Source organism: Astyanax mexicanus, chromosome 13, assembly GCF_023375975.1.
Source record: "Astyanax mexicanus isolate ESR-SI-001 chromosome 13, AstMex3_surface, whole genome shotgun sequence".
Classification (NCBI taxonomy): domain Eukaryota; kingdom Metazoa; phylum Chordata; class Actinopteri; order Characiformes; family Acestrorhamphidae; genus Astyanax; species Astyanax mexicanus.
The window spans coordinates 2,387,123-2,397,827 of record NC_064420.1 but is presented as its reverse complement, the minus strand read 5'-3'; the positions used below and the strand labels follow the sequence as shown (position 1 = coordinate 2,397,827).

The window sequence follows — 10,705 nt, the reverse complement described above, 5'->3', positions numbered from 1 at the left end:
ATCCGCGTCGCGATATAGTGCAAGACTCTCGCCTCTCTGTTCACATCAGTACCGTGCTTTTCGTAACGTAATTAGTTGATGAGGAATAGTGAATCAGTAAATTAGTGAATGGAAGAAAAAAAAAACGTTTTAACAAGTCAAAGATTAATAAAATACACGAGCATTTATTATATGAGCTCTTTCATTTCCCCAGATCGAGGCTGGGTAGGGTGCATCAGCCTCAGAGCGATCCGAGCGAGCGTGTGTATCCCTCCGCCTTACAGCTTACATTTTGGTAATATTAAAGCCTGGGGTGATGATGATAATAATATAAATATATATATAATACAAATCAATGTGTCTTTTAAATGCATCTACAAAATAAAGAATATCATTGAAAAGTTACTTTATTTCAGTAATTCAGTTAAAATTGTGAAACTCATATGTTATAAAAATATATTACACACCAATTGGTATTTTTGCCAGTGTGAGCAGTGTGCTGACTTTGGACCCAATGGACCAAAACTAGCAAATGACAAGTCTCTCCAAACCATCACAGACCATCAGTAAATTTAGCATTTCATTTGGGAATCAAGGGAGCAGAGTCTGGAGGAAGGGGGAGAGACACACAGTCCAAACTGCTCGAGGACTAGTGTAAAGTTTCCACCAATCAGTGATGGTTTGGAGAGTCATGTCATCTGCTGGTGTTGATCCACTGTGTTTTATTATCGGAATTTACCTTTTACTGGTTTCTTCTCTGAGCATTATTAGTTAATAACTTAATAATAATAGGTGTATACATCTCTGCAGTAATGCTAGAGTTTTAACTGCCTAAAACCTGTTTACTGTAGAAAAAAATATATATTTGTAGGTATGTTTTTTTGCCTATTTAGCAAAGTACATTATTATTATTTCGAAGAATTAAAAGTATCAACCCCACAAGTAGTTAGTTTCTATTTTTCATAGGATTTTTTTTGCCGTCTCACTCGCTCACTCACTCATATCGGTTTGAATCGCGGGCTCCCTCTAGCGGTGTGCGCTGTGTAATATCTGACATAACGGGGGCAGATAGGGAGTGTGATAAAACTGTCCTTTTGTAAAATATTAAATGATAATAATAAAAATAAAAGGTAATGTAGAACAGGTAAGAAGTGGAATTTCCAAGGGACACCACAACTATAATTTGTATTTTAACTTTAAACTTGAAAAAAAAAATGTTTTTGAAGCGTAGATGAGATTTAGAGTCACACAACAATGCAAATAAATTACATTTCTGAAGGATATTAATAATTTTATTTCATGGTAACGTTTATAGTTAAAGAGTGGGGATAGGTAACAAAAGCCATCATGTCCTGGTTCAGAATATATTGATAAAGTCCCTGCGAATTATCACTGATTTTTACTCTTCGCCTAGAATAAAACATGCTGTCAGTGGCTGAAAGAAATATGTTTTTCCTTATAATGCTAATGTTTCAGTACAATTTCTTACTTTTTCTTTTATTATTGACTAAAACCATAATTTTATCAAATTTCAGGGGGACTTTTATTTTGACAGAAGATCGTTTTGGACTGTGGCCAAGTCGCTCCTCACATGACTGCAGTCTGTAGGCTGCACGTGACTCAGGAGATGACGGAAGAAGGAGCAGTGAGCTGTGGGTCGGTTCGTGCCTTAAAAATGGACTTTATTACGCTTTTATTTATTATAATCTCGCTGTCTGCCTGCAGCGCCCAGGTGCCTGTAGTCCTGTGGAGCAGTGAAGGGTATGTACGGGCTTTAAAATCTTTATTTTAATACATTTTAAAGGGTTTGAAACCGAGCTGCTCTCAGTTCTCTCACTTTAACCAGGTAGCTAAAGCTAGCTTAGCTTAGCTTAGCTTAGTTTAGTTAGATTAGTTCACTAGGTTAGTTTTAACTACTTTTTTGGTGTTTTATAGATTTAATATGTATTCAGTTCTAAACATATCTTAAAATACCAATAGGCATTTTTCATCGTTCACCAGCTACAGTAGCAGTCAGAAGTTTGGACAAACACCATCTCATTTAATTGTTTTCTGTATTATGCTTATTTCGGTATACCACTTTAAAATAAGACTCATTTTTAAAAGTGTTTGAAAATAGTTATTATCGAAGTTTATTAATGGATATATGTTAATGTGTAATTAAAAAAAAAAACTTTATTAAGCACTTATAGCACATAAAAATCGATATTGTAGCTCAACTAAGCTGTGACTTTTGTTACAAAAAAATAAATATTTATATATATTTTTTAATATCTCAGTTAGGGGTTTGACATATCATATCATATGCAATAATGGAACTTAAATTTTATTTAAATTGAAATAGTGCATTCTTTATTTTTTTTTCCTTCAAGTTTTGTCATATCGCCAAAAGTATCGTTATTGCAAAAATACCATTAAATATCATGATATTATTTTAGAGACATATCGCCCACCCCTACTATCATTATTTCAGACATGTCAGACACATCATTTAACATTTTTTTTGCAGCTTAATTCAAAATTAAATTAATTTTCCATGATGTATCTACCAGCAACAGATTATATCTGAGTTTTCAATGTCTGTAAGCTTCATAATCATCAACAATATAATAAATAAACGCCTAAAATAGATCACTCTATGCATTGTGCACATTTTCTAGTGAAGCTCGGTTTTCATTAAGTGCTGTTTTTTATCCCAGGCACAGTTTGTCAGCCCTGTCTGCACCAGCAGCCGGTGAGATCGTCTCCGGTGGGAAGTTGGCGTCTTATCTGAAATCTGCTCTGAAAACCTCCCCCCACACTGTGGTGCTCTTTCTTCAGGACCAGGTGAGGACGGCCTCTGATTCATCAGCCTGGACATTTTAAAACCCAGTCTTGGTCCTGCTGTCTCAGTGCAGTGTGACTTTGAGCTGTACTGTTTCTCTCACTTCCTCTTATGGGTTTCCAGGGGGGATGCCAGAATTAACACAAGCTTTATCTGTGAACTACACTGACTGTAATAGACTGTAGTAGACTGCAGAGATCAAACAATATAATAAAAAAATATATTTTAGTGTTCTAATTAATTTTTTGCAGTGTATTGCATCAGATCATATGATGAATGGCATATCATCTTATGACTAGCATTTTAGCATAATAAAATTTAATAATTGGCTAGTTACAGTGGCTTGCAAAAGTATTCATACCTCTTGACCTTTTCACATTTTGTCACTTTACAACCACAAACTTAATTGTATTTTCTTGAGATATATATATATATATATATATATATATATATATATATATATATATATATATATATATATATATATATATATATATATATAATTTTTTTTTTTTTTTTTTTTTTTTTTTTGGAACTTTTTATAATAAACCGGGAGCATACAAAAAAAACAATGTGAAAATAATTACAAAAGGATTGTATATGTAGATACAAATGTAAACAAATGTGTACAAAAAATCTACAAGAAAAAATATATTGAAATAATAATAGAACAAAATCTATATAAAAATATAATAAAAAATATAATAATAATAACAAAAAAGCAAACTCTGGGTCACTCCAGTTAGGTTTTACTCTAGTTTTATTGATTTACTTTGGTTTAATTAACACCTAATAAGCAGAGCTTTTCACTTGGAGTTAAACAGTTTAATCCTGAAAAAGTATATGAGCGTGTTTAACTGAATTATTTGTGTATTTAGGACCTGCTAACAGCCTCAGCCATTGATTACAACACAAATGAAAACCAATTAAAGCTGCTATTTACAGCATGTCTTCACATTAACCAACATGGAAGTGAGAAAAAGGTGTATTGGGAAACTGAGAACTGTTTAAAGTGATTATGCAGAGAACTTCCTGTTAGGATGTTTGTCACAGTTACCACACAATGCATTATAATAGTTATTAATAAAGCTGTACATTTACTTTGTCTTCCCTTTTAAAGACTTTAAAGCTCAAAACCTCCATGATTGGTTGAATGTGTGGTTTTTCCACATTCTGTATTTAACCTGAAATACAGAATTGAATATATTTTGGCCAGTGTTTACAAAACTGACCCTGTTTTATATCTTGTGTGCAGTTAAGCATTGATGATTTCACTGTATATGGTGGTGTGTTTGGGAACAAGCAAGACAGCGTCTTCAAAAACGTGGAGGTAAGTCTGAAATGTATTTTTTTTTTTTTGTATTTTTTTCTTTTTCAAATTTTAAACGAATAATTGCGTAATTTTGAACTGTGTCTTATGGTTAATTCTCCATAGATGTGTTATTGTACCCTGTTACCTGTTTTAAACCAGTAAAAAATAAATAAAAATGGCTGGCCTGAATTGTAGGAATAATTGATTGCTTTGTTCGCCATAGTAACATTGATCTGACATCACATTAACATGTATATGGGTATAGACTGTTTTAAAAATGTATTAAAAGTTGCATGCATTTATATTCTAGGCAGCATTAGAGGCGTCTTCACACCTGGTAGTGCCTGCTGTGGCCTGGTCTGCCGCTGGTTCAGTGCAGGAGCTCTTTCAGGAGGTGCTTGGGGTTGCAGGGCTCCATGTTGATTCAGCAGAACTCGCCCAGCTTCAGCTGAGCTCATCACAGCCTTCTCTCCTGGTTCTGAGCCTCCCCTATGCCTCTGGGTAAAGACCTTTTTGAATGTATTGCCATCATTTATTGCCATCTGTGACTTTATCATTTTTAGGATGGTTTGTGGATATACTTCGCATCTGTCTTCACTTACAGCTAGTTTAAAATTCACATTTCCTTTTTTTTCTCCATCTACTACAGTTTAGATGATGCATTAGATGATATAGGATATTTGCTGCATGGCTGATTATGCTTCAGCTAGTTATTTAACCCAAACTGATGCAGGGAGTAGCTTCTCATTTGTTAAACAACCATGTAAAAAGACTCATCCTTTGTTCATAGAAAAGATGTTCGTCTGTTTCACTGTGTTAAAACTATTAAAATCAGGTTAAGATCTGCACTAAGTTGAGGACTGAGATCATTGTCCAGGAAGGAATGTGATCGGTGAAGGGTAGAAAAACAGCACTAGAACTCAAGGATATGTTTAATAGTGAAAGTAAGAGCATTTCCACTCGCACAATGCGAAGAGAACTCAAAGGATAGGGACTAAACAGCTGTGCAGCTTTAAGAAAAACACTAATCAGTGAGGATAACCAGCAAAATCAGCCTCAGTTTGCTTGAGAAGTTTGCTTGGAGCAGTTGAAGAAGTCATGCGAAGGTCAGATGAGGGGGGGGGGGGGGGGGGGAATTAATGCAACTCTGGACAGAAGTAAATGTTGAAATGTTGCAGAATCTTGTAGAAATCATGCCACAGTGAATGCGTGCCTTAATCAAAGCTAAAGGCAGTCCAACGAAATATTGGTTTGTGTGACCTTTTTGACATTTTTTGTACGTATATAAGCATAAATTGCATTCATGTAAACTGATTGGTTCTTGTGTTTATTGGCAGCCCTGAGTCAAAGGAGTTTCTTAGAAAAAATGGTGAGTTCTTTTTTTTTTTTTTTTTTTTTAAATAATACAATAAAACCAAAATAGTTTGGTTTGGATAATATTTGCATGATATTATTAACAGTTTTTCTCATTTCTGTCTCCAAAGATGAGACCATTGGGGATGCCTTGACTTTACTGAAGGCTCAGAAAGTGCCTTACACTGCTGTTTACACAGGCCTGAGACCTTCCCATGTAAGCAGCACACAAAAATCCTTAAAACTGTCTATCAGACCCAACAGGACACATAGATAGATTGTTTTTCTGTCTTCTATAATCCTAAGGTGACCGAGGAGGCCCACATGGCTGAAGGGTTTGGGGGACGCTCGCTCCTACAGACCCCAGAACCAGCCGTGAAGGAGCCAGTTATGTTTAACAGCACCGGTGGGCCGTGCATTCTGTTCTGGGCTGATGCTCTGAACGTCAGCTTTGAGAAAGGAGCCTTTTTTGACCTGGCCCCATTAACTTTCAACAAATCCGTTACCCTGGATGGCTCTTTCTGTAACGAATCTACGTCCAGGTAAGGTCTACATAGTATTTTAGTATAGTAATTTATTGACTATTTTTTTAATAACTGAGAGTTCTGTATTTTTCGGTTATAAGGTGCACTTAAAATTATTTAATTTTCCATTAAAAAATCGTCAGTGCGCCTTATAATCTGGTGCGACATATGTATGAATTTTACCAGACCGGTATTAAGGAGCAGTAAAGCCACTCTGATGAAGTACAGAGTTATAAGGGTTATAAGAGTTTTCAGTGAAGTTTCTCCAGCACTAAGGCTGGATACAGTAGCATTAGCCGCTAACCGCAGCGCTAGCTCTTTTTTCCGTTTAGATGGAGAACATTGGATTCTCAATCTGCGAACTGCTAGCTAATAGCGCCCAGGGTTAGCAGAACACTCAGGGTTCGTCAGTCTGAGGTTAGCGGCTAATGCTAATGCTGCTGCACCCTAGCCTTAGTGTTGAAGAAACTTCACTGAAAACTCACCCTTAGACAAAATATTGGAAATCTAAGCTTTCTGTAAATAAACAGAAGTGCTTTACTCACTCAAATAAACAGTTATTCAGGAGAGAAATCTTTGTAGAAGTAGATGTAACATCCAGCACTTGTTTAACTTTAAAAGAAATTGTTTATTTTAAGAATTGAGAAATACACAGTTTGAAGAATTGACTTAAGTACCGCCGTAAAAATGACCCTAGTGTTTCGGCACGGTTTGAAATACCTACTCAATCAATCAATCAATTCAAAATTGAGAGTTTTGTTTACTTAGCTCTCCCATAGAAGAAAAACATGGCGACACCCTTGCTCACTTCGATGTAGATTCTTAGTAGTGTCGCTTAACTTCATTTTAGCACAATAATTGCAGCAGGATATTAAATAAAACATGAAAAATACCATAATTTAAACTTAGTATTACTCCTTTAGATTAAAGGTGCATCCAAATTGCTTACTACTTACTAATACAAACTATTTTTAAGTATAATATATAATGTAGCATAGGTAAGAGCTTCAAGATCAATGTTAACTATACTTAAATATCTATGATTCTCACAACCAGAGTTGAGTTTTGAGTGCGGTTACAATGGGCACGCAGCTAATGGCAGAAAAGCCTTTAAAAGGTAATAGTTTTGGTTGGTAGATCGCCTTGTCAGTCAACTGTGGAGCTTCAAAAGTGTCAATGTAATCAGGGAGACTGCTCCACTTGCTGACTACCTACAGCCATATTTTAACCAGTGGTTGGTCTCTTCATTAATAATGTCCCTTATTAAGTGTAATAAAGCAGGGGGTTATTGCTTTAGTTTAGTTTATTTTGCTTAACAATCTATAACTAACTATTTTCACACAATCTTTTGTTCTTCCCCTCAGACTTGTCTTTAATTACAAAGATGTTATGGGTTATCCGACCTTCCAACTGATGTGAGTATTGAAAAAAAAATAAAAAAATCGCATTCATTTGTACACAGGCCTGTCACGATAATTGCAATATCGATTTATTGCACGATACATGAACATGAAATGTGTTTTTTGTGCCGACCTCCAGCTTCAGCATGAGTAAGATCTTCTTCCCCGTTTCCGCTCGTAACTGGATGGTAATGGAGCACGTTGAGCTGAACTATAACGGACAGAGGGCCCTCTTTAACGCCAGCCGTGGCGTCTACACTCCTGCTGAGTATTCCTTCCACTGCCAGAGAGTGAGCAGCGTTGAGAGCCCGCTCCTGGTGCCCAACTCTACTTTGGACAACGCCACCAAGTGGACGATAATGTTCACAAACTTCCAGGTATAGAAATTTTTACGTTTCGTTGTGCAGATTGCATCCTGTATCATGTTAAGAGCTACTACCCATGACCTATGTATCCCTGTGTGTGTTGTGTCAAGACGTTGCCTCTGTGATTATGTGTTGCTTATATATGTATGTTCAGTTTATTACATTTAAATACACTTTATTTGTAGTAAAGTGTAAATTTAAGTGTATTTCTAATCTATTTTAAGCGTTTCTTTCTTTTATTGTTGATGATTATGGTTTACGACCAATGATTTACTGATGATCAGTGATGGTTTGGAGAGTCATGTCTGTCATCTGCTGGTGTTGATCCACTGTGATTTATTATCAAGTCTAAAGTCAGTGCAGTTTTGTTTTCCCGCAAAATCTTACAACACTTCATGCTTCCCTCTGCTGAAAACAACTTTTATGGAGATGCGGATTTCATTTTCCAGCAGGACTTGGCACACTGCCCACACTGCAGTGTACAAAAGTACCAACTTGTCTTACCGTATATAGTATTCAAATGTTCTGAGACACTGATTTTTGGGTTTTCATTGGCTGTAAGCCACAATAATCATCTTTCTAATGATTGTCGAATTGTATTGAACAGATCCAGAGCTTCAACGTGACGCAGAATTTCGCGTACGCCAGCGACTGTGCGAGCTTCTTCACCCCGGGTATCTGGATGGGGTTGCTGACCACCCTGCTCATGTTGCTCATCCTCACCTACGGCCTGCACATGATTATGCAGGTGCGCACCATGGACCGCTTCGATGACCCTAAAGGCCCGGCGATTTCAGTGCCTCAAAACGAGTAACAGATCCAAAGAGTTCCTGCCGGGACTTTAATCATCATCAAGCTTAGCTTTCATTCTTTGCACTTTTTCATTCTTTTTTTACTTCTTTTTTTTTCCACTGTGTTCTGACACAGGGCTCAGTTTCTCTGCTTTTAACTGTATTTGATCATTACTGTAACAGTGGTACTTATGGTTCTCATATCTCTTACCTTTTTCCCTTTAAATGACTGACTGTTCCAGGCTACCAGGTTTGTTTTGTGATGAACACATTTCTAATATTATTAAAAAAATAATAATATTTGAGTCTTAAGCCAAATAGGATTAGTTTTATCTGAGGAGGTGGAGTTAAAAGATTATTATTAGATGATTTCAGTAATTTTAGGGATTTTAGTCCCAACTAAATACACAATAATAGTCATTTTTATGAACTGTGCCCTCCTGAACCACATTTAGCTCATATTAATCCCACATAAATTGTCATGTGTGGAAATATTTCATGTTTCACTACAAGATTTCTCCTTTAAAATGTTTTAATGGAAAAGTTATTTATTGGAAAAAACGTATATGCATCACGATTTAATACATCGCAATATACTTCGATACTGTGAGACGATATTTACAATAGTTTCTGATTTACGTATTCTAATTACTTTACATTTTATCCAATCAGAACAGTGGGATCTAACAGTAACCGAGTACAACACTGCCATCTAGTGGCCGGTGTTTCAACACAACACTTAATGAACCCCTGTCTTAGATCAAATCGATGCAGTATTCCTAAATGAAATTCTTTACAATATTTTCGATATTTTAATATTTTTTACCACCACTATTTATTAAAAATAATATATATATATATATATTCCTCCACTTCTACATGTAAAACTAATCCTGTCCAAATAGGGCTTTATTTTATACAGTTATTAAATCTGTGCTGTGTTTTGCAGAATTGCAAAATGTAGTCATGCCAAATATGCTAATGAAGTGCCCTTTTATCATAAAAAAAAAAAAGAATTATCATTTATTTGTCAACTACTGAAGTAAGTGTCCTCTAATACTGTATAATCCTTTAGTGCCATTCAAGTGCCATTCATCTTCGAGTGCCTCTAGTTTATATTGTTCATTTTTGACCCTAAACTGTGCTGTAAAGCCTCTAATTCTGCTTGATCCTTTATTATCTTTTCTATTCTGTTTATGTTGGTTAAGATGGAGTAGACCGAAAAAAAAAAAAACCTTATACTGTCATTTCTTTCACTTTTCTTCACGTTTTTACATGTTTTTCCTTCTAAAAGCCTGTTAAATCCTAGCCGATGTCTGTTGAATGCTGAATGAAAGGCTCGGCTGCTGTTTTCTGATCTCAGTTTGCTCTTGGTGAATGTTATAAATGTTTAAATTGATGAAGTTGATGAGTTTGTTGGTAATTTAAGAGATGTATGTGTATATTTGTGCCAATTGAAGTGCTCTTCTTATGCATGCTGATGGATGTGGACAGAGATTATTGCAGTGTGATATGAAAGGATGTTTTATAGGCTTGCCTGACATCTGCCTGCATGAGTGTCATGTGAATGTCTGAGTATGAAATAAAACTATTTATACGTATTTTCTTTGTGTGAAGTGAGGTCAAAAGGAAATTCAGTCATATTCTCATTATTCAGTTATATTCCTGCGTAATTCAAGATTACATCGTTCAGTTTTTGTTTTCTACAATTGTTTGATCATTTACTATTGTTCTATTTGCACATTTTTGTGCATTTATTAATAGTGTTCTTCTGAAGGAGGGTGGCCGTGCATTAAGTTTCCGATGTTGAACACTCTATTGTTCACATTTCCCATCATGTGACATTCCATCCACACTTCCTCAAAAAAATAAAAATAAATAAAATAATAAACTCATGCTGGGGTACATTATTCTCACAATGATTCACTATTTTTTAGCCATTTGAAAACTCAGCCATTTTTGACTTCTTTACTTCTTAAAGCTGATACTTTAAACACTGGTTATACACAACCTGCCTGAATATTATGACCACTTTTTTTTTTCTTTGTATATTTTAATATTTGGCTTCTAATCAAGTGTCTAAGTGTTTTGCTTTGCCTATGAGAAAAATGGGAATAGGATTTCCAAAAACTCTCCTCAATTCAATTCTAAATCTAA

The 10,705-nt window shown here is 35.4% G+C and overlaps 1 protein-coding gene across 2 annotated transcripts; it reads left to right on the top strand.

Moving 5' to 3' along the window:
* The first annotated feature begins 1,585 nt into the window (after positions 1-1,585).
* Positions 1,586-10,149, top strand: atp6ap1b (ATPase H+ transporting accessory protein 1b). Of its 2 annotated transcripts, none has more exons than XM_022677149.2 (10): positions 1,586-1,740; positions 2,679-2,805; positions 4,059-4,133; positions 4,426-4,616; positions 5,453-5,484; positions 5,600-5,685; positions 5,775-6,010; positions 7,357-7,407; positions 7,532-7,769; positions 8,365-10,149. In XM_022677149.2, the coding sequence occupies exons 1-10, from the start codon at positions 1,607-1,609 to the stop codon at positions 8,569-8,571; spliced, it is 1,377 nt and encodes a 458-aa protein (XP_022532870.2). In that variant the 5' UTR covers positions 1,586-1,606; the 3' UTR covers positions 8,572-10,149. The 2 variants fall into 2 exon arrangements, with proteins under 2 accessions (XP_022532870.2, XP_049318657.1); XM_049462700.1 differs by having other exon boundaries at positions 4,059-4,137; positions 4,430-4,616.
* Positions 10,150-10,705: the final 556 nt, after the last annotated feature.